The following is a 22,533-nucleotide window of genomic DNA, read 5'->3' as shown; positions in this document are numbered from 1 at the left end:
GGGACGGTGTGGGGATTCGGGGGGACCGGCGCCCCCACGTGGTGCTGCGTGGGGCGAGGGATGTGGTGCCCCCCACCCCTCGGCATGGCGGAGCATCCCGGGGGGCACACAGGGGAAACTGAGGCACTGAGAGGGGAGGGGGGGGTGTCGTGTCCCCGTCGCGCCCCCCCACCCCCGCTCACTCCGGTGATGCGAAACGGTGTCCCCCCGTGTCCCCCTCCCCGGGGGGCATCGCCTCCACCCCGGGGTTGGCCGTGACCCCCCGGCGGGGCCCGGAGCCGCCAGCGCGAACCCGACACCGCGGCGGTTTCAGGTGATGCCTAAGGGGGGGGGGCGGGGGTGGGGGGGGAGGGTGTGTGTGTGTGTGCGCTGCGGAGGGGCGGGGGGGGGGTGGGGTGTCCCCCCCCCAATTCCCACGGGGGGCAGGGTCACCCTCGCTGACACGTCACGAGGAGGAGCACGGGCATCCAAACCCGCGTGAGCCCGCGGACACGCGCGGGCTGACACGGGGACACCCGCGTGCGGCTGGGCACGTACCGCCCCCCCCCCCTCCCCAATCCACCCCCCCCCACCCCCCCACACCCCCCCCCCCGCAGCCGGCCCGGTCCTGCGTGGCCCCCGTCGCGCTCCCTCCTCCTTCCCCCCCCCCTCCCCGTGACGAGGCCGAACGTCATCGCGCCGGGCGGGAGCGGGGCGGAGGCGGCGGGAGCGGGCGCGGCGGGAGCTGCCCGGGAAGCCGTGAGTGCGGGGGGCGACCCTGGCCCGGGTGGTTATTTTGGGGGGGGGTGTGGGGGTGTGTGGGAGGAGAGTGTCACGCGTGGGAGGAGGGATGGGTGGAGGGATGCTCGGCGCGGCGCGGGGAGCAGAGCCCCGCTTCGGGCGTGGGAATGGGGCCGGGCCGTGTGTTTCGGTGCCTTGCCGGGGGGGGGGGGGGGAGGCTACTGTTTTCCCGTGTCCTTTCCCCCACCCGCGAGTGACAGCAGCTCTAGCCCGCGGGGTGGTGTGTCCCGGTCCCCCCCACCCGTGTCCGGCGTGTCCTGCTGGGGTGGGAGGTCCCCATTAGTGGCTGGTGCAAGCTGGAACTGGGGGGCTCCCTACTGACAAGTTGCAGGGTGAGGGGGGTGCAGGGGTGGGGTCACCCACCCATAAGCTGCTCCATCTTCTGGGTGAGCGAAGGGGACACGACACCCCCCCACCCCCGTCAGTGCCTCAGTTTCCCCTGTGTGCCCCCGGGATGCTCCGGGATGCTGGTGGGGGGAGGCACCACATCCCTTGCCCCCACTCAGCTCCATTGCAAAGGGGTGCTCTGCATCTCCCCCTCTGTCCCCCCAGGCTGGGGGAGCTCCAGCGCTGCCCCAGCAGGGATGCAAGGGGGGACACACACACACATCCCACATAACCGCCCCCCTCCCCCCCCCCTCCAGAAGATGCCACCGTCCCTGCCTTCCACCATCAACATCCGTGAGCCCCGCTGGGACCAGAGCACCTTCCAGGGCAGGGCCAAGCACTTCTTCATGGTGACTGACCCCCGAAACCTGCTGCTCTCGGGGGCCACGCTGGAGGAGGCTCGCCGGGTGGTGGAGGACTACAGGTACTGGGGGCGGGGGGCGGGAATGTACCCCCAGCACTGCTCCTGAGCAGGATACGGCCTCGGGGCCATGCCCAGGAGTGGGAATCGGAGCAGTGCTGGCCCCCACCCCGGCCAAAGCCAGTCCCCCGAACTGCCTGGCTGGTCCCCAAGGCATCCCCCAGCTGCCTCACATGGGGTGGGGGACCAGGCAGGGTCTCCCAATGGGTGCTACCCTTACTCGGCAGGGCGGGCACAGTACCCCCAGGGCTGACGGAGGACCAGCTTTGGCGGGCGAAGTACATCTACGACTCAGCTTTCCACCCCGACACGGGCGAGAAGATGATCCTCATAGGGCGCATGTCTGCCCAGGTCCCCATGAACATGACCATCACTGGTTGCATGTTGACCTTTTACAGGTACCTGTCCCCTCCTCACCCAAGAGCCCAGGAGGGGGCCCAGGAACCACCACCCCCAGGCACCCTCCTGGGCCCTGGGGTGAGGAGGGGATGCATGCCTATTCCCTGCAAGGCACCCATGCCATAGCAGCATGGGTGGCATCCCTCAGCGTCACCAGCACCTTCTTCTCCCTGGTAGGACCACGCCGGCCGTGCTGTTCTGGCAGTGGGTCAACCAGTCCTTCAACGCCATCGTCAACTACACCAACCGCAGTGGGGATGCACCCATCACCCCCAGGTAAGCATCCTTCTGACCAGGGCACCCCAAAATTCTGGGGGTGTGTGTGTGCCTTCAATAGCTTCTGGAATAGTGGGAGGGTTGTGAGATGGGATGATGAGGACCTGATGGACACCAGTGGAGCTGTTAGGGTTGATGGTAGAGCTGGGAGAGGAACCTAGGTGTCCTGATGCTATTGAAGGGCATGCTGTCCCCTCCTTTTGAGGGGGTGGTGGGATGGGGGGACCCTGCCTCATCAGTGTCACCTCCTGCTCTTGCAGCCAGCTGGGGACAGCCTATGTGAGCGCAACCACAGGGGCAGTTGTCACAGCGCTGGGGCTCAAATCGCTCACCAAGGTAAGGTGGCTCCTGGCCATCACTGGCCGGGGCACCTGAATCCTCCCCGTGGGGTCTCCCTGGTGCTCCCCATCACCTCGGGCAGGGGAGAAAATGGAAGAATGAGGTTGGCTGCGGGGGTGGGTGGGGGTGGGAGAGGAGGGGGTGCACACAAAGCAGCCCCTCTTCACAGCCATGGCTCTGGAGGTGGCCTGTCCCTCCATCCCCGTTCCATCCCCAGCTGGATCTCTCCAGGCTTCTTTCACCTGTCGGCCTCCCACCAGGACTCGGAGGGGACGTGGGACCCCCTGACTCCTTGGGCTGTGCAGATTTCACCGGCTGGGAGTTGCAGGGGAGGAGGGAATGGTTTTTCCTGGTGGGGCTGGGGACACCCCAAGGTCTTGCAGGGGGATGGTGGCAGATCCAGGGACAGCCAGCTCTGCCCCCAGACCCTCTGCGTGATGTGCTCCCTGCTTGCCCCCGCAGCGCTTACCAGCCATCATCGGCCGGTACGTGCCTTTTGCGGCCGTGGCTGCTGCCAACTGCATCAACATCCCCCTGATGAGGCAGAGGTGAGTCGCTGGGCTGGGACGAGGCGCTCGTGCTTGTGTCGGGGTTCACCAGGCACTGGTGGGGGACGGGGAGGAAGAGTGCCCTGGGTTTGCAGGGGACTTCTTTCCTCACGCTGCTGGCACCCCCTTACCCTGAGGGGTTGGTTTGAGGATACGATGGGGTGCCCATTGCATCCCAAGGTGTTAATGCCAGCCGTGAATTCCCCATCCCTGTCCAGCCTTGCTGAGGACCCACCAAGTATGAGTGTGGGTCCAGCTGAGACCTCCTCCCCAACTTATTACGCAGGCGGTGGATGGGGAATACAGGAGGACACCAACCTCCCTTGGAGACGTGCCCCTGTGCGGTGTCCCTGCCCTCTCCCTTGTTTCCCCCACCTGTGTGCCCTGCGGCCCCTCTCACCCCAACTGTCCCTGCAGAGAGCTCAAGCTGGGGATCCCTGTCACGGATGAGAATGGGAACCGCCTGGGCGAGTCCACGGCTGCAGCCCAGAAGGCCATTTTCCAGGTGGTAGTGTCCCGCATTGGCATGGCAGCCCCAGCCATGGGTGAGTGTCCCCTCTTCCACCTATATCCGAGCCAGTCCCTCGCAGTGTGGAACAGTCCCCCCCTGCTCCCAGTGGGGCTGGGAGCACTGGGAGCTCATCTCCTTCCCCTCTGCCCCAGCCATCCCCCCGGTGATCATGAACGCCCTGGAGAAGAGAGCTTTCCTGAAGGTACTGCTGGTCCCGGGAGGGGAGGGTGGGCATGGGGGACACCCCTCTAGCTTGTCACAGTGCTGGCACCTCTTGGGGCTGGCACCCTGTTGGGGAACAGACACCTTCCTGCCCTGTACGCCCCACTGACTGCAGCCTCTCCCTGTCCTCGGCAGCGCTACCCATACCTGAACGCTCCTCTGCAGGTCGGCCTGGTGGGACTCTGGTAGGTCATCCTCTGCTGATGGGCATTGCCACTCCAGGTGCAGACCGATCCTGGGTATGGGGGGGCTGCCTGGCAGGGGAGGTGAGAGCCACCCCAGAGCTCCTTGGGAGGCAGATGGAGCTTGACCAGGCTGTTGCCCACCCAGGCGGTTGGGATGGGGTGCCATGTCCCAGGACCAGGAGCTGTTTTGCTCCATCTCGACATCTCTCAAGCCTTCCATGGGCTCCTGTTCAGCGTTGCTGTTCCCCCACCCTGATGGGGACAGGCTTTGCCCCACTTCGGGAGCCAAATGCAGGGTCTGGAGCTTGGAGAGGACATCTCCTTACCCATTCCCTGGCTGAGCACGCTGCACGGCTCTGGGCTGCCTCCTTACCGCTCTTCAGCCCAGCTTCTCCTCTCCGTGTCTTTCCCTTGCAGTTTGGTGTTCGCGACCCCGCTGTGCTGCGCGCTTTTCCCACAGAAAAGGTAAGGATGGGCACTTTGCCCACGTGTGCAGCCCCATGGGGCAGGGCATGGGGTGCAGGTGGGGTGTGGGGTGGGGTGCGTAGGCTCCTTGTGCTCTCTGATTCCCAAGAGATGATTCTGCTCCTTTGAGGCTTGAAAATGTGTGTGCGCACACACATCCCCGTGTACACGCAGCAGTACAGCCCCAGAGGTCTGCGTGGGGCCATGGGGACAACATCCCCGTGGGGTGCAGGTGGGGAAGGGGTGGCAGCAGGCGGTTTCCCAAACCCAAGGCTACTGATGGCTCTACCCCTCCATCCCCTGTATCCTTGTCCTCTCGGCAGCTCAATGTCCGTAAGCCGCCTGGAGCCTGAAGTCCAAGCTCGCATCCGGGAGAAAGACCCGCAGCTGGAGACCGTCTACTTCAACAAAGGGCTCTGAAAGGGGGGTCCCGGGGCGGCCGAGACGCGTGCTGCGGAGCCGCCGGGCCAGCGCATCGCTGAGCTTCGCCCCTTGGATCCCTTCGGGGCCGCCGCCGCTGCTTTCCCTTGGCCGTCGCCTGTCTGTAGGTCCCAGGTGCTCGGCCCCGCTTCCCGGGATGCCCGCAGCCGTGCAGCGCAGCGCCGAACCCTGTCCCCGTGCCTGGGGACCTCCTGGCTGGCACCCCGGTGCGTGTCTCCCGTGCTGGTCCTGCGAGTGCCCGTAGCTGTGTGCAGTGCGCGGGGGAGCGTGGGCAGCCGCACCGGGGACCTTGCGAGCGGGGATGTGGGGTGGGGAAGAAAACGGTGCTCCCCAGCTTTAGGAGGCAGCAGACAATCACAGCCATTGGGGGTTGGACCCCTCTGCAGGCGCCCCCAGTTCCCCAGCAGTTCTGGTGGGGGTGGTAGAGCAGCTTTCGTGGAGGAAAACTTCCCCATACCCAAAATAGCCATGGGTGAGTGATTTCAAGCACGCACAGTGGCTCTAACCCGGGGGGACGACGACGATCCCAGCCCAGGCATGCGCTCTCAGCTCACCCTCTGCTCTCCTCTGGCCTGTTCCAGGGATTTAATCTGGCTTCTTCCATCCCCAGAGCAAATGGCACATTTTAATCCCAGCAGAGAGTCCACGTTTTTATCCTCATTTTAATGCCATCTCTGCTCAGGGCTGGGCTACCCCCAGGGAGACACTCTACCCCTCCTCCTGGAGTGCTTGCTTTCAGGTGGACCTTCTCAAATAGCTTTAAGTTCACTGTGGTTTCCTCTAGTTATTTTTGATATACATACAATGTACCTATATATACCAAATAATAAAGGCAGTTTGTTTATACAAAACCGAGAGCAAAGAGAAGCGTGTCGCTTGCCAGTTTGTACACGGTGGGAAGGGAGCGCCATCGGGGTGAGGATGGCAGCGGGATGGATGGACATGTTGGCTGCCGGGGTGCTCCTATGCCCTCCGAGGCCGGGCTCTGCTCCCGTTTTCCAGCCCGCTGCCTTCGCGGAGGCTCCGGCTGGCTCGGCGTGTGGTTAAGCTCATCCAGCTGTCAGGAGGGCTTTTTTTAGCTCAGGCGGCTTTGCACCTCGCTGCCGGGCAGAGGGCTCTGCTAAGCTGCTGCCCTGGATGCTGCTGGTTTGGAGAGGCAAGAGCGTGCCACCCCCCCTACCCCCTCCCCGGGCTCTGCCCACACTCCCACCCCCTCTGGCAGCCCGCTCACAGGACGCTCTGCTTCAATCCCCGCTCCTGCCCCTCCAGCGAGGATATTTTTATCCCGCTTTCTATGCACGGCTATCGGAGAACGTGTCGGCTGCTGTCGTGGGAGCCTGGCAAGCCCGCAGGCAGCAGCCGTGTCCCCCCCAGGCCAGGGGCAGTCAGAAGGAGGGATGGATGCCCATGCAAGGAGAGGAGGGATGGAGGCAACCACGCTCCGCAGAGCCCCCCGTGCCGAGCCGGGACAGAGGAGCGAGAGTCGCTGTAAAGCCAAAGATGGGCAGATGCAGCAGCTGGTGAGATAAGGGCCAGGCAGCCCAGAGCCAGGCGGTGCTGTAGCTTCCCCAGTGAGCAGAGGGTGGCAGAACCAGGGCAGGGGGTGCTCCCTGCTGGGGGGGCAGCCAGGAAGATACCTGCACCCAGCACCCACCCAGAGCGGGGGAGCGGACTGGGACAGGCGCCTCAGGGATCTGTCCCCCTCCTTCTGCCGGCCCCCGGCATATTGCAAATATCTCCCCTGAGCCAGCCATTGGCGGCTTATAAATAATGCAGCCCCTCGCCGTGCAATAAGGGCTTGTCAGTAGCTATTCTGCTCTCATAAATTAAAGATGAAAAGGTACAAGGCTCTTGCCAGAAAAATGAAGACAAATTTTTAATAGCTTGCCAAGACACAGGGAGATGGAGCGCTCGGGAAAAATGAATTACGTTTTTATTATGTGTTTTATTGTGGTGTAATTGAACGGGATTAGCTGAGAATACAATATATTTCCAGGGCAGTGCAAAGAAAACAAAAATAATGATGACACCTACCCCCTCCCCCGCACACACCACCACCCTGTGGGGGACACCCTCTGTGCGCGCACCGGCTGGGAGCTGCCGATGGCCGCGAAAGGCAGAGATGGGGATGAGAGGGACACCAGAGGGGACAGAGGACTGGAGACACAGGGGCTCAGGGTGGCTGGGTCTGGCTGCATGGCTGGGCAAGGTCTGGGCTCACCCCAAAAGCCCCCAGAGCTGTGGGGCTGGGGTAGAGGGCAGCACTCGGCCACACAGAGCCACTGGATGTCTTTTGCCTGTCCCCATGTCCCCAGCTGCTTTCATCCCACCTTTGCGAACACCTTTGGCCTGTCCCCCACCCACACAAGTTGGCATTTGCTTCGCTGAGATCCGACAAACTCAGCTCTGGTGGGGAGCAGTCCTGGGGTGCTGCCCTGCAAACCAGCCACGCTGGCTGTCCTCTCCCAGAGCTGGCAGCGCTGCTGAGAGCCCTCCTTCTTGAGCACTGCGCTGGGCTGGGGGGGGGGGGGGCCTGTCCCCATGGGTCCCCTAGTTGGGGGGGAGGGGAGAGAAAGATAACCCCCCAGCCGGTGCTTTTTGGGGGGCTGACAAGCCCAAAGGCGACACTGGATGCGGCATTGGGTCCAGGTGAGCAAAGGATGCTCAGTCCCTTCCCAATCTGGCTCATCCCAGAGGTCATGGGTGAGTCCCCGAAAGGCAGCGGCTGGGTGCCCCCAGGGGTGCTGGGGGTGCTGGGCGGCACTGGACCGGGGACATCGATTGGTCCCTGGCATTTTTAATGAGCTGCCCGACCGCAAGCTTTAACCTTGCCCGTAATGAGGGTGAGCGGCAGCAATTCCTACCACCACAGCCGGCTCCCCCAGCCTTAATGAGCTAATCAATACTTGTTCTCAGCTTAATTTCCAGCTAATTGCTCTTTAATGACGCCTGGAAATGGGCAGCCTCTTGCAGGGGGAGGTGGGCAGGCTCCCCCCCTTCCTCAGTGTCCCTCCCTGGTGGCAGGGGGTGCCAGGGCGCTGGTGGCGGGTCACCGTTCCTGGCTGCGTCCCAGCCCCACTGGCGCTGATGGAGGCTGGGGAAAGGGAGGGTGGCAAGGGGCACAGCGGGCACAGGGCACCATGCCACCAAGCTGGCAGCACCCTCCGGACTACCCACCACGGTTGGGGGGGGGAGGCCACTATGCAGCCCGATGCACCCAGGGCAGGCTGAGCAGAGGGTCCCCACACCCCAAGAGTGTCCCCAAGCCCCTCAGGACACTACATTGCGGTGGGGGTCCCCAGGGTGGGCTCATGGGGGAGGCTTGTTTTTGGGGTGCAGGGAGATGGAGGCGGGGGGGGGGATGCTGAGATGGCCATGCATTGCTCCAGGATCTACAAGCCCCAGGTAGAGGGACAAGAGCGTGACAGCAAGGGGAGGGGGACGAGGCCAGCAGTGCCCTGGAGGTGGCAGCAGAGACCCCGCAGCCTGCACCGCACCTCTCAGCTGGGTCAGCACCTCGGTGCGGGGGCGGGCAGGGACCGCGGGGTGTGTGTGTGTCGGGGTGGGGGGGGAGGTAGGGACGTTTAGGGGGTGCTCCTGTTTGCTGCGGGGTGAGGGATGCGGGGGGGGGAGCCTGGTATGTGTCGGGGCGGTGGGAGCCCCGAGGTGTCAAAGTTGGCATGGCCGTGTCAGCCGCGGGGGCGGTGGCGGGGGGGGGGAGGTGGGCTGGGCGGTCGGCAGAAGTGGGGGCATCCCCGGGAATGGTTCCCGGCCCCGCGTTACACGACCTGCTCTCTTGGATGCGGCGGGTGGAAAAACCCCGGCGAAAGCAGAGGGATTCCTGCGGGAAAGGAGCCGAGCCGCATCCAGCCCCGCGGATGCCTCTGCGGGAGAAGGGTCCCGGCAGCCTGGGGACCGGAGCATCCCTCGCCACCCGGCCACTGCTCCTCGGGGCCGGGCCTGAGACCCCCCCCCCGTCCCTCCTGCTCACAACTGCAACCCTTTCCCCAAGAATTTGCTGACGGGTTTGGTCTTGGGAGGAATTTGCTCTGGAAAAGCCTGGAGAAACCTGAACTCGGCTGCTTCCCGGTGTGGATCCTGCCTGGCACGTAGGGCAGGGGGGACCTTCCTGCTGGCCATCCCTCGACCCCACAGAGGACCCCTGGGATGTGGTTAGTACCCCCGAGAGCTGTGTGGCTGTGGGGTGGGCTGCCTAGATCCTGGCTGTGTCAGGCTGCTCCGAATGGCAGGAAACAGAGAGGGGCAGCAGGTTTGAGCTGAAACAAGGGAGATTTGGTTTATCATCAGAATGAGACCCCCGTGGTCCCAGGCAGTGTGTCAGCAGCACCCCCTGCCCCAGCATGTCCCAGTGACATTTGCTTCTGCCGTGACACAACCCGCATTCCCATCCCCGCCAGCCCTGACGCCACTCGCCAGCCCTTCCTGAAGTGACGTGCGTTGAGTCACTTGGCCCAGGGCTTTTTTTTCCAGGGTGGGTTTTTCCCTTGGCTTTGTCTGCTGTAAGCCCCAGATCCCTGTGGGGTGGTCCAGGAGATCAGCCCAGGGATGGGGCCAGGAGCACTGAGACACCCCAGACCAGCCATGGTGGCTCTGCCACCAGGGGTATGTCCTGATGACAGAGCTCTGGAGAGATGCCATGGTTGTGGGTCTGCCAGAAGCATCCATAGACTCCTTGCTTCAATGGGACCATCACAGGGCGGGGGGAGGAATGGTGATGGGGAGCAACCCGCTGGGGAGAGAGGAGGGGGATTTGGTGCATCTTCAAAGCCCAATTTCAGGAGCTTTGCTGGACTAGGGCCAAGTGAGGAGAAAGGAGGAAAATCTGGGCAGTATGGGCAGGGAGCTGGGAATGGGATTCAGTACCTCAGTACCAGGACATCCAGGGCTGCAACCACCCTTTTTGCCCCAAATCTGCTCCCAGCAAGCGGAGCCGCAGCCCTGGGTGCAGCTGGGTGCCGCACGGATTGAATGAAGGTGTGACTGAGCGCAGCTCCTTGTTGAGCTCAGGTTAGATCTTCCACCCCTCATTTATAGCTGCTACTAGTTATTAACACATTCAACAGGCTCATTAAGCAGGAGGTTTAATTACCTGCCAGGTTTGAGCTCCGTCTTTTTTTCCTGACCTTCCGGTGGCTTCCAGGTGCCGGGTTGTGTTGCGCCACGGCTGGAGCTTTCCCTCCTCAGATCTATGGTTGGATTTCACCTCTGGCCAGGGGATGTCCATCCGGAGATGTGGCCTCCCCCTGCCTCGCAGGTGGCAGATGCTGTAGCGATACTCGGATAAATCCAGCCACCCAGAGCCCGTGGTAACCCCATGGGGACAGGGACATGGACATGCCAAGCAGCCAGGCCATGGGAGAAGGAGCCTGGGCTGAGGTCCTCCTGCGTGGGGAAGCATCGGAGCCTGTCCCACCTTGCCCTCCTGCCAAGGGCAAGAGAAGCAAATAACCAGAGGCTATTGCTGGCCCCACTTTTCATCAGTGCCTGGGATTTAAGCGCTGGCTCTATTTCTGTGCCCGCCGGGAGCTGTGTGGGCTGAAGGTGGCATCTAGGGCCAGGCTTGCCCCACTGCTTTGCCCACTGTGTGGGGCAGGGGCAGGCCAGGATGCACGTGGCTCGGGAGTGCCCAAAGGTGCAGGTGATGCTTCGCCCCAAGGTGGGGAAGCAGGGCACAGCAGGGGCAGCCTGGGGGGCTCAGCACCCCCGTCTGTGTCACCTACAGCCTGTCCCCTCTCTGCTCAGGCTCTGAGCCAGCTCTGGGGGAGCGTGTAAGGAAACCTCACCCCCCCCACACACACACACACCCTACTCCCTGACTTTTTCCCCTCTCCCAAAGCAGCTGCAACCTCAGCTGCTCGTGGATGCAGGGCCTGAAAACCTGCGGCACGCTGGGACTGCGCTGGATGGGCCAGGCGAGGGGAGCCAGGGAGGGAGGCAGCCCTGAGCCAAGGGGCTGGGGGCCGCAGAGGGGGGAGCGAGAGGCGAGGCCGAAGGCAGAGCCGGCAGGAAACCCCCCTCTGTGGAGAGGGGCTGGAGGGGGAGGTTGGGGGGGGGGTTGGCTGGCAAAGGCGGATTTAGGGAGGGGGGCGAAGCCTGGTGCATTTTCCATCGTTAGCTGTGGCCGGATTCACAACGTGACCGAGGGAAAGCTCCGGAGCCCGGAACGAATTTGCAGGAGGGTGTTGGAAAGCAAAAGCAGATTTTTGCAGCGTGGTGAAGGAAACCAGATCCTCCGAGAGGTCCTGCAACAGCTTTGCTTCGCCTGAGCTTCACCGGGGAAGCAAATCCCACAAATTCCTCGCCTGGAGGAGGGAAGTGGCCTGTGGGTCCCCCCCCCGGCAGAGTAGCAGGAGCGTGAAGCAAATGCACGGCGTGTTTGTGCTGCAAAGGTACGCTGGGTCCCCTGCTCCTCGGAGCCAGGGAAACTGAGGCAGGGAGCAGCGAGGCAGCTTGCTGGGGGGCTCTGGAGCCCCAGTTCCACGCACGTGGGTTTTGCGCTGCTGTGGCGTGGAGCGACCCCACCACCGGTGCTGACAGCTCCGTTCCAGCCAAGGTAATGCCATTGCTTGCACCCCAAGACCCGCTTTGTACCTGGCTCCTGGGGTGGGGTGAGCGCAGGCATCTCCTAGGAATTACGCCACCACCTCCCCTTTTAATTACAGCAGCTTCTCAGTGTTTCAGCCTGTGTTTCCCCACCCAAATTCCAGGTTGAGAGATGCCTTTGCCCACTTCCCCAGCCGTGCCCACCCCCGGCTTTTTCCCTCCCATTCACCTTTCCCCATGGACCCCTATAAAGTACCCCCCACCCTGGTACCCTCCCACCCCGGGGCATCAGCCCAAGTCCCAGTGCACGGCTTGGGGTGACCGCAGTGTCAGGGTCTGCAGGATGGTGCTGGTGTTGGGGGGCTGGAGGGGCAGAGTCCCAGGGCTGGGATGTGATGGGTGGTGGGACCCCGGCAGGGAAGGGGTGCCGGGCACCCGGGTCCCGGTCCAGGGATGGGCCTCGGGCCCGGAGAGGGGCGGGGGGACTCACGTTTCTCTGACATCACGGCGGGTGTCGGAGCAGCCGGGGGCCAGCAGCCCCACCGCCACGGCCACTGCGCACCCGCGCCTGCCCGCCTGCGGCCCCCCCAAAACCACCGCTCCCCGGCACCTCCGGTAAGTGGCGGCCGACAGCAGGGTGGCTCCCACTGGGGGCTTTCGGGGGACACCAGGGGATGCTGTGCCCCTACCCAGGACTCAGCCGGGACCCCCAGAGCCAGCACCTTGGACTTGGGGAGCCTGTGACAAACTTTGCAGTTATCCCCCCTTCTCTGTCCCCCCCCTCCCCCGGCCCTGCCCCATCCAGTGGGGCTGGAGCCTTGCTCCTTAAAGCCCGGGCTAGGGAGAGCTGGGGGGGACACTGGGACCCTCTGACCCTTTCCACCCCTGGGGAGTTCAGTGATCTTTGCTAAACGGGCCAAAGCTTCCCAGTCTGTTACCGGGAGGGTGCATGTGGGTGTAATCGTGCAAACCCCCTGACCTGGCCACCCCCATCACCCCAGCTCTGGGTTGCGTTAGTCCTGGAGAGGGGGGGATTCTGTGGGGTGCAGCTGAGGGGGCTGCAGCCTGCCCTTCGGTGCTGTTCCCAGCAGGAGGGGAAGGGGCAGCCCGGCTGCCTGGGACCCCTCCTCAGCTTTGCTTACTGGTGTTGGGTAGCCCAGGGGCGGGGGACAGGGATTTCACTCCATCTCAGGGAAGGCAGGCAGAGTGTAACCGGGAATCAGAGCATGCCCGTAGAGGGGTTCAGTTCATCGTCACCCCCTCTGGGGATGGGCTCCAGGACCCCACATATCCCCCCGCAACAGGGTTGGGAAGCCCAGGGGCAGATCAGCTTCTCTGCTTACCTGAGGGGTAATGCAAGCTTGGGGTTTGGGGACAGGGACCCCTCTGTGCCAGGACAAGCTGACCTCGCTGGGCCTGCTGCCAGTCTGCTGGCTGCCCACTTGTGCGCTGAGTTCCCCTGTGCTCAGCCCAATGGCTGTGTGATAACGGAGGGGTTCACAAAGCTTTCCTAGGGGGTGTTTCAGCCCCTGCTTGGGTGGGAGGTGCCTAAAAAGAGGGGTTACAGCATAGGGAGGGGAGGAGGACAAAAGCCAGGCATGACTGGGAGCATCCTGCTGGCTCGGCTTCTCTCGGCTGGCTGCCGCCGGTGCGGAAAAAGCCCCTTGTCTGTGGGATCAGCCGCTCCACTGCGCTTGTCTGGATGGTGACAGAGGAAAAAAGGGCTCATGACTCTCACAAAGCAATGGGGAAAGGAAAGGGGGGTGCCTGGCTCAAGAATGGCTTTCCAAGAGAAACAGAGTACAAATCATCTGAGCCACAATGGTGTGAAGCAGCCTGTCCAGCCCCCCCACCAGCCCCACGGCTCCCTGGGCTGTGGTGGGGTCACAGCAGGCTAGGTTCTGCCTGCTGGGCTGCCAGGGAAGAAGGATGAAACCTGGTGGGTCTGGGGCAGCAGCCCTGTCCCACCGGAGGATGTTCAGCATCTCGGGGTGGGAGTTGGTTGAGGAGCCTGGCAGGATTAGGGAGCCCCAGGATGGGAAGGATGTGGCTGCAGGGCTGGGGGTGAGAGGGGCTGGGACTGACCCTTCCCTGTGCTCTGTGCTGGGACCCAGAGGGGTGCAAAACGCTCCCTGCACTGGTAACACACATCCTTCCTCCTTGCAGGCCACGATGGCTCCTCAAATCTAGCCAGGGAGACCAGAGCAGCGCCGGAGGTCCATGTCCAAGTGATGGTGGAACCGGGATAGAGGAGCTGCCGTGAGGATGTCTGAAGCCAAGACCCTGAGCTCCTCTTGCCTCGTGCTTTCCTTGCTCTCCTTGCACTGGGCTTCACTCCAGCTGGGCCAGGCTTTTCCCAGCACCTCCGACTACCTCCAGCGGGGCTGGCAGCGGCTGCTGGAGGAAGGAGAGGGCTGTGCCGAGTGCCGGCCGGAGGAGTGCCCGGCGCCACGCGGGTGCCTGGCTGGCATGGTGCGGGATGCCTGCGACTGCTGCTGGGAGTGTGCCAACCTGGAGGGACAGATCTGCGACCTGGACAACACCAACCACTTCTACGGCAAGTGCGGGGAACACCTGGAGTGCCGGCTGGATGCCGGGGACCTGCGTCACGGAGAGGTGCCCGAGCCTCAGTGCGCCTGCCTCTCCCACCTGGCCCTCTGCGGCTCCGATGGCAAAACCTATGCCCAGATCTGCAGGTTCCTGGAGGTTGCCCGTGCCCATCCTGATGCCAACCTCACCGTGGCCCACGAGGGTCCCTGCGAGTCAGGTAGTGTCCTGGGAGCAGCTGTGTGGGGAGCGGGACAGAGGCTTGTACCTTTTGGGAAGGGTCTGGCAGCAAAGCCGCAGCATCCGTAGGGGCACGGCAGCCCTGGAAGCTGCACCCCAGAGTGGCAGGTCCCCCCTGGCCCCCCCACCCTGCTGCTCTGGGGCAACCCTTGTGGATCCAGCACCTGGAGAGGTCTCAGAGCAGCTTTGCCAAATGGGAGCAGGATTTACGGGAAGCAGCAAATCCTGCTGGAGCAGATGGGGAAGTTCCAGGGAATTGTTAATGAATTCTTGGCGGCGGCGCCGGGTTCACGCTGGCCCGGCACTCCCAAGAAATGTGTCTGCTTCCTGCAAATGGAAACCTGGGTCAATTTGACTTGCCTGCATGATTTCCATCTCCCCTTTAAAACCCAGTGGGGGTTGGGGGGCAGGCAGTGGTGGGGAGATCGTGCCCCAGCCTGCCCAGTCCACACAGGTCACTCAGTGCTGTCACCACAGCTTGAGGGTCATCAAGGTTGACTTTATTTTCGGTAGATCATCATGTCCTTGAGTATTTTGCCCAGGTATATTTGGAGGTGGAAGCCTTCCCTTGACCTCCGGCTCGTGCTGATGGGCCAGATCCTGGAGCAGATATGGGTGGGAAGGGTGGTCCTCGCTCCATCCCTCTAGGGAAGGGATGTGGGACCTGGAGGTATTGGCTTCATACAGCATTTGGGGACCTGCTTACTCCCTTAATTGCTGGCATGAGCCTGGTGCCAGAGCAGAGGCCTCATTTGGCTGGAAGCTCATCCACCCCATCCATCCCCACCAGGCTTGGGCTGGAGGAGAGCCCCTCGGCCTTTGCCTCACAGGAGGAGCATGCTCCGATTGCGCAGGAGAGCTGTGCTTTGTGTCATTGCTGTTATTGAGCTGTTCCTGCTGCCCATGCTCTGAGCATCACTGTGCAGGTGGGGAAAGGGAAGTCAGGAGGGATGGAAACCCCCCATGGGCCAGGGTGTCTGGAGTCCCGGCTGCAAATAGGGACCATGTCCTGGGGCAAGGTGAGGGTCTGCCATGGGTGGGAAAGGAGAGGAGCATGGGAAGGGACCCAGCATCTCTATGCAAGCCAAATGCTCCCACTCTGGAGGGGACCAGCCCATGAGAGTCCATGGGACCTGCCGAGGGTAGGACTTCTTCTGAGCCCACCCTACTCTCCTGTCCTCCCTCCCCAGAGCCCCAAATCACCTCTCCTCCCTACGACACGTGGAACATCACTGGGCAGGATGTCATCTTTGGCTGTGAGGTCTTTGCCTATCCCATGGCATCCATCGAGTGGAGGAAGGATGGTATGGAGATGCTACTGCCTGGAGATGACCCCCACATCTCTGTCCAGGTGAGCAGTGCACCTGGGACGTTGGACCCAGCCCTTCCCAGAGCTTGTGGTCAACCAGACCTGAGGGTGGTCATCCTCTGGGGGTGGCCATCCTCTGGGGGTGGCCAAGCCTGGCTGCCTGGGGATGAGAAGGGGTGACTGGAGCCTGCACACTATGAGGACTGGCTGAGCCAGGGCTGGTGTCTTGGTGGTAGAAGCCATCAGCATCGCTCTCTTTGCAATTTTCTTTAGTAGTTTTTGAATGCATGAATATTTTTTTTTTAGGACCTGCGGAGTCCTGCAGCAGGGGTTTTCCCCCTCCCTGTCTTAAGTTTGATCTGCCTCTTGGCTGCACTCCGGCAGTCCCACCGGCAGGGCTGGAGGAGATGACCTCCCACGGTGCCTTCCAGCCTGGGTTATTCTCCGCTCCCACCAGCAGACTCAGGCAGTCCCTGCCTTTTTCTGCCTGTTGCTTCGAGCAGGACTCCCCTCCCAGCACTGGCAGGCCCAGGGGTCAGCATCTTGCCCACAGCCAGCCCCAAATATAGTGCCCAGCTGGGCGTACCCAGCTATTAGAGGTTGTGGGCACAGGCATGGGGGCCACACACTGCACTACAGTCAGGAACCGGCTGGGAGAACACTGGTGTGGGATGGATGAGGGAAGGCAAAGGAGCAGGTGGAACCTGGCACCTTTGCAGATGGAGGGGTAACAGCACCTCAATCTTTCTATCCTTCATGGCACCCCATTCCCTGTCACAGTGTCCAGCCAAGGACCTTCACCCTGCCTGGCTGGAGGAGACTCAGCCGTCCTCCGCCCCTGGCCACTGCACCATAATAGCAGCTTGCAAACACAGCTGCAGCCCAGCTGGGTCAGGAAAAAGCTATTTATTGCTGGGGACAAACAGAAAATAGCATGGTTGGCGCCAGAGCAGTCCTGGGACCTCACTGCCTGCCGAAACAGGGGACCGGGGGCTCATCTGAACCATCCCAGGCTGGCCGTGCCCATGGCACTCATAGCCCCTTGCTTCTACCATGCTGCAAAGCACCAACCCCAGCATCCTCCCGCTGTTTGGGGATCACAGTGGCACTGGGGGCACCGTTGGGAGTCCAGGGCACGTCTGCAGGCTACTGCCTAAAGTAGGGCTCCCAGACCCTTCTCGGGGCAAGAAGATGCCCGTTCTTCCCACCTCTCCTGGTTAGTGGGAAAAGGGGCCACCTGCATCCAGGGGTTGATGCCTGCCCCCAGGGTGGTACTTCATAGGGGGGGAAAGAGGTTTCCTGGGCTTGTGTCCCCCTTCCCATCCAACCCAGCCCCAGGTGGGGCTTTCCTGGCCCCAGTGCTAACCAAAATCCACCCCACCTTGCAGTTCAGAGGTGGCCCCCAGAAATATGAAGTGACGGGCTGGCTCCAGATCCAGGGTGTGCGGGTGACGGATGAAGGCACCTACCGCTGCTTCGCCAGGAACAGGGTCGGGGAGGTGGTGGCGTTAGCCAGCCTGACCGTCTTCACGCCAGGTGAGCACCATGTCCTTTGTCCCCATGCTCTCATGGGGACAAGGGAAGGGACATTTGGGCAGGGTGCACTGGTATGGTGGGAGCTGCCTGTGCACAGGGCTGTGCTGGGGATGCCCCAGCAAGCTGCCATGCACTGTTTGGCTTTGGTCCTGGTGGGTAAGGGGAAGGCACCAAGAGGGACAATGTCACATTGTCCCCGTGCTGCTGTTTCAGACCAGCTCAACCTGACAAGCTTTTCCCTGCCGAAGCCCCACACGACGCCTGAGGACTACGGGGAGAGCGAGGAGGACTATTACTAGCCCGGAGATGGGATGTCCAGCTGCAGAAATCACCTTACCCACGGTGGCTGTTCCCGAGGTTTGGGGACATCTCCAGAGCAAGCACCCTCCAGCCCAGAACTCCTTCTCTGAGCAGTCCTGGCACAACAGCCTCTTTTTTGGGGTGGGGGAAAGGGTGACACATCCCTCTGCTGGGGGTGCTCGGGGAGGGGACACTGGCTGGTTGGTGGTGCAGGGCTGGGACTGAAAGCGGCATGGCTCTGTCCTCCAGGCACCGAGCGGGAATGCGTTGGCAGATGGGACACTGCAGGGAGAGCCATGCTGTGTGTGACAAGGACTTGGTGCTGGGGGTGCAGGCAGCCCTCCCCGGGAGAGGGACACCAGGACAGGGATGTCTCTGCCCTGTGCAAAGCATATTGGGGAAGCCAGAGCAGTGGGCTGGGACCTAGCCATGACACCCAGTGTGTCACCTCTGGGGCTGATCTGCGTTCCCTGAGCGCAGGGACAGTCAGGCTTCTCCCTGGGACCTGGGGAACCTGCTGCAAAAACATCCTTTTTCTCCCATTTAGTTTTTAACCAGAAAAGTAGTGATTTGAGGAAACCAGATGCTTGTGGTTTTCAGTGCTGTCTTTTTCTCCAGCCCAACCACTCGTGGTCAGAAACACTTTTGGCCTTTTTTGACTGACTTTGTGCTTTCCCTTCCGTGCAGCCCTTTACTTTGCCATTTCAGTTACTGATGGTTAAAATATACACGTAGGTCAAAAGTGACACAGAGCAGGCAACTGTCCTCTGTCCACAGTGATTATTCTTGGGGCGAGAGAGGATACAAACACTATGGATGCTACTTTGTCCTTTGCAGTGATGCTTGGGTTGGGGAGCCCTCCTGCCCATCCTGGGGCTCACAGCTGGTCCTGGTGTGGGTCCTGCCCCTCTCAACCCTGCCATGGGGATGGGGGTACCCAGCAGACCATCCCCTGTGCAGTGAGGATGCATCAAGCTGGATCTTTGCACCTCTGTTGGTTCGGGTCATATCCCACCTCTGCCTATCCTCATCCTGGGGTCCTCTGCCCCATGGGGGGCATCAGGCATCTCCACCCTGGTGACCATAAGCCCTGCCGTCACAGAGAGGGCAGAGCAGCTTGGCGCCTGGCTGGGGAAGGACAAGGAGGCTCCCATTTCCCCTGGAAATGCTGAATTTTTAAAGAAAACCCACCTGCCTCCAAGAGCTGGTGATTTAGAGCAAATTCATTTTAGGAGAAGGTGGGAAAGAAGCCCAGAGCTGTGGTATGCTGCTCCATACCCAGAGAGGGCTGGCAGGACCCCTTCCCATGGGCATCGCAGGGCTGAGCTCACACTCAAGGGGAGCTTTGCCCCCCCAAACTAGCAGCATTTACAGGACTTTTGAGACTCGAAACCTCCCTGTGGACCAAACTGCTCCTGGTCGCTCAGTCCCAGCTCCAGGGAGGTCCAGAGCTGCAGAGGAAGTCCAGACCCCGGGAGGAAGGAGCTGGCTTGTCCCCAGGCAGGAGCGGGCAGGATGCGACGAGGCTGGTGGCTTAGGCACCGCTCTGCTCTCCTTCCCCCCCTTTTTCTTTTTTCCTGTTCTTTTCTTCCTCTTTCTCTCGAGAGCTGGCTCAGACGATGCAATTATGGCATCGAAACCTGAACAAGCAAATAAAAGGGATTTGTCTGTAGTTGGCAGCAGAACCAAATTCCTGCAGCCGGTGAGGCTGGGCCAGCCCTGGCCCCTGCGCCGCAGCCCGACGGGGCACAGCCGGCAGCGCTGCCGTCCTGCCTGTCTGCGGGGCTGCCTCTCCTCCAAACCCCTGCTCGGCTGGGGAACTGCAAAAGCCACCCTTTAGTTTCTCCTTCCATTTAATAGCATCCTGCTGGGACTGCTACCTCGGAGTCAGAGGGTGTTGGGAGAGGCCACAGACAGAAACGTGCCGTTTGCTTTTATTTTGTTTTTTGGTTTGTTTTGGGTTTTTTTTTTTTTTGAGTGCAAAAGCTGCTTTTGGAGAGGCTAGGGTGCTTTCACCCATCCTGATCCCTTCCTTGTTTCACACACGAATCGGCTGGTGGAACTGGGCCACGCTCAGGCTGAGGCTGCCATGGAGAAACCTGAGAGCGTCTCGGCGCTTCAGCAGTCGAGAGCTGCTCGCTGGGCTCCCCGCCGGTGCCCGGGGCTGGCCCCCGGCCAGGGCTGCCATGCCAACCCTCCCCAGGGCTAGGCTCCCCCTGCCCGCGCCGGCACGAATCCAGGTCACGCTGGGTGTGGGTGCAGCGCTGGGCTGGCCGGGGGGTGCAGATGGGTCAGACCCCCACCCCTGGCTCTCCCTGTGCTCTGTAGGGTGATGCCCTGCTTGGGCACGGATGGGCATCCGCAGTCTGGTCCCAGTCCTTGCCCTCCTCAGCGCTGTACCCGGTCCCTGTGGTACCCCCTGGGATGGGATGCTGTTGGCTCCCGCTCCTGCCCTGCAGGGAAGGCAGAGGGGACGTGGTGTCTGTGAGAGGGGGAAACTTGAGCAAGAGCCCTTGGCCAAAATTAACCCAACTGGAGGCTGTGTATCCCAGTTTGCACAGATCCCAGTGCATGAAAGGACTGTCTGAGTTGCAAGATGAAGGGCAGCAGAGTGGTCCCAGGGACACGGAGGGGGATGGTGTCCCCGCGCCCCGGCTCCCAGCCTTGCCATTTCCAGCCACTTAAAAATTAAAGGAGCCAATATCGCTGCACAGCTGGAATCGGTCACTGCCACAGAGCTTAATTGAGGTTATTTGTTGGCTCTACAAACATTTGGTCAGCTCTACTGCTGGCTGCTTAGCTGTTTCCTGCAGCCCCCACCCCGAGGAGGGGCTCCCCCCAGGCTCTGCCAAGCAGCAGATGCTCTGCTCGGGTCTGGGCACTTGGGGGATCCTGGGGACCCAGCCAAACTTCACCTGGTGTGACTGTGGGGACAGTGATTGTGTCAGAGCAGCGTGCAGCACAAAATCCATTCGCCAACTGATTTTTGGGGCGGTTGCTTTCCGGGGGCGGTGGAGGCGGAGGGGCCCCAGTGGCTCCTGCCAGCCCAGCTGCCGGCGCTCAGAGCAGCAGCTCAGCCCAGATGTCGGGCTGACATCAGGCACGGGATCAGCTGGACTGGGAAGCGCTAACGTGGCTGCTGGCCCTGGGCACGCACCAGCCCTGGCACCTCCTGGCCACCCAGGCTGAGTGGGGTGCGGGCATCTCCCTGGGCACTGGAGGTCACCGCGAGGCTGGGGACAAAGAAAGCAGGGTTTGTGTTGCTGGCATCTGAAAGGCTCTGAAGACACGTACTAACAGAGTCCAAACTGTGTGGTTAAAAACCCACTGGACCCCAGCCCGTGGGAGGACACGCACAGGGCTGGCACTGCCCTGCCACTATCAAGCATTTCGGCCACCCCTGTTGTGTACTCTCAGCTCTGGGTGCTAAGGGGGGAAATTCAGGTAAACGCCCACCTCCAGCCTCCAAACCAGCTGCTTTCTGCCCCAAACCCGCAATTCTCACACCCTGCTGCAGGCTGCCGGTGGGACCTCGGCTCTTCCCACCTCTCCAGCCTCCGGTGCGGGGGCACCGTGCAAGACCCCAGCCTGCCCCAGGGACCACTGTGGGCCAGGAGGCCACCAAGATGGTCAGCGGCTGACCCAGAGATGACACCAGAGTGCCCTGCTCCCCAAACAACTGATCTGACACCCCTGGTAACCTTCCCCATCCTTACACTCCCCCAGTGATGCCCAGAGCTCGCCTGGCACAGGGACCTGGAGCAGCCACCAAGCCACAGGGTTTTGTGGTCTGCAGGGAAACCGCCAAGTTTGGCAGGTAAATACGAGCCCACAGCAAAAAAAAACACGTTATCCTCATTCTTCCCTGCCCTCGGGGGTGCCAGGACCTGCCCCCAGCCCGGGCCCGGGCAGAAGGCACATGTGCGCCTCCATCCCAGAGTCCAGATTTGGGCCACCGGCGTGATTAGCCGCTAAATAGTGCCATCTTCTGGCAAAGCCACCGGCCATGCTGAGCCCTGCCACCGTGAAGGGCAGCCAGCAAAGGCACGACACAGGGCCTTGGGCACCACTTCAGCACTTTGACACACCCCCCCCCACCTAAAATCCAACCCTGCTTGCTCCATGCCCTCCCCTTGCCCCCTGGCAGCAGCTCTGCCTTGCTGGGCGATGCCATCCCGAGGGATGCGGGTGATAAACTGTCCCTCGGGATGCTCGCGGGAGCCAGAGCATCCTCTTGACGCTGGCTTTTGGTGGCTGCAGCAGGCACAGCTTGGGGTGGGGCAGAGCCTGGAGATGTTCAGCTGCTGTGCTGGGACATGTGCTTTAAACCAGGTCTGCAAAAGGGTCAAAACACCTCTTGGCTGCTCTGCTGGTCCCCCTGCGCTGTGGGTATCATCTCCCATGGGAGGTGGATGGCTTCTGGCAGGGGTCTCAGCGAGCCTGAGCTGAATGCTGGTCATGCCTGGGTGGAAACTGGCAGCGCTGTAACCTCGCTCTGCTAACGGGTAAACTGAGGCACAGAGCAAGCAGGCATGGGGAACTCAACCAGAGCCAAGGAGACAAACCGGGCAGAGCAGCCAGCTACACCCAGGACTTCTGTCCTCAAACTGTCCCCGTCCCCGGGAGAGGTGGGGTGGCATTTTCCCTTGGATCCTCTGCATGGCACCTCTTCGCCCCGCTGTGCTGATTCAGGGAGAAAATAAAAAAAAAAAAAAAGCAAGACCGCTTCCCTGCCTCCGCTCAGCACTTACGCCATCTGATAAACAAAATGGAAATAAATCCTCCTGCATTTGCAGCAAATAGGTCTCCACGGGGGGTTGCTTTCAATAATTCAAATGCCGTTGCAGAGCAGAGCCCACGCCAATGGGTTTTAATAAACACAGCCGTAATGTGACATGCAATTTATTATTAAGCTTAAAACAGGAAGCAAAGAGTTTAATAAAAGCACCAGGTTCCCCGTATCAGTCACGGCAAGCCGGGGAGGCGGGGGGAGGCTGGGGGGGAAGGCTGGCCGAGCTGGCTGTAGGGGCACACCGAGGAGGGATTGCTTTGCCTGAGCTGGG

General features: G+C 61.8%; 2 protein-coding genes across 2 annotated transcripts; both read left to right on the top strand.

Moving 5' to 3' along the window:
* The first annotated feature begins 686 nt into the window (after nucleotides 1-686).
* SFXN3 (sideroflexin 3) lies at nucleotides 687-5,833 on the top strand. Its single transcript, XM_074158856.1, has 11 exons — nucleotides 687-738; nucleotides 1,425-1,591; nucleotides 1,816-1,986; nucleotides 2,165-2,263; nucleotides 2,524-2,599; nucleotides 3,065-3,150; nucleotides 3,568-3,695; nucleotides 3,814-3,863; nucleotides 4,019-4,068; nucleotides 4,486-4,533; nucleotides 4,857-5,833. The coding sequence occupies exons 2-11, from the start codon at nucleotides 1,428-1,430 to the stop codon at nucleotides 4,951-4,953; spliced, it is 969 nt and encodes a 322-aa protein (XP_074014957.1). The 5' UTR covers nucleotides 687-738; nucleotides 1,425-1,427; the 3' UTR covers nucleotides 4,954-5,833.
* A 7,871-nt stretch (nucleotides 5,834-13,704) lies between these two features.
* KAZALD1 (Kazal type serine peptidase inhibitor domain 1) lies at nucleotides 13,705-18,046 on the top strand. Its single transcript, XM_074159094.1, has 4 exons — nucleotides 13,705-14,305; nucleotides 15,516-15,676; nucleotides 17,023-17,170; nucleotides 17,384-18,046. Exons 1-4 carry the CDS (start codon nucleotides 13,804-13,806, stop codon nucleotides 17,467-17,469), a joined length of 897 nt encoding a protein of 298 aa, XP_074015195.1. The 5' UTR covers nucleotides 13,705-13,803; the 3' UTR covers nucleotides 17,470-18,046.
* Nucleotides 18,047-22,533: the final 4,487 nt, after the last annotated feature.

Source organism: Numenius arquata, chromosome 15, assembly GCF_964106895.1.
Source record: "Numenius arquata chromosome 15, bNumArq3.hap1.1, whole genome shotgun sequence".
NCBI lineage: Eukaryota > Metazoa > Chordata > Aves > Charadriiformes > Scolopacidae > Numenius > Numenius arquata.
The sequence above is the reverse complement of the archived record's forward strand: the minus strand, read 5'-3'. Positions and strand labels throughout refer to the sequence as shown.

Excerpts from the sequence above, each read along its gene's own strand:
- KAZALD1 (XM_074159094.1), top strand. The coding sequence starts at position 13,804 with ATGTCTGAAGCCAAGACCCTGAGCTCCTCTTGCCTCGTGCTTTCCTTG. Across the intron at positions 15,677-17,022 it reads ACCCCCACATCTCTGTCCAG|TTCAGAGGTGGCCCCCAGAA; the intron begins GTGAGCAGTGCA and ends CCCACCTTGCAG. Across the intron at positions 17,171-17,383 it reads CCTGACCGTCTTCACGCCAG|ACCAGCTCAACCTGACAAGC; the intron begins GTGAGCACCATG and ends CTGCTGTTTCAG.
- SFXN3 (XM_074158856.1), top strand. The coding sequence starts at position 1,428 with ATGCCACCGTCCCTGCCTTCCACCATCAACATCCGTGAGCCCCGCTGG. Across the intron at positions 2,264-2,523 it reads GATGCACCCATCACCCCCAG|CCAGCTGGGGACAGCCTATG; the intron begins GTAAGCATCCTT and ends CTGCTCTTGCAG. Across the intron at positions 4,069-4,485 it reads GTCGGCCTGGTGGGACTCTG|TTTGGTGTTCGCGACCCCGC; the intron begins GTAGGTCATCCT and ends TTTCCCTTGCAG.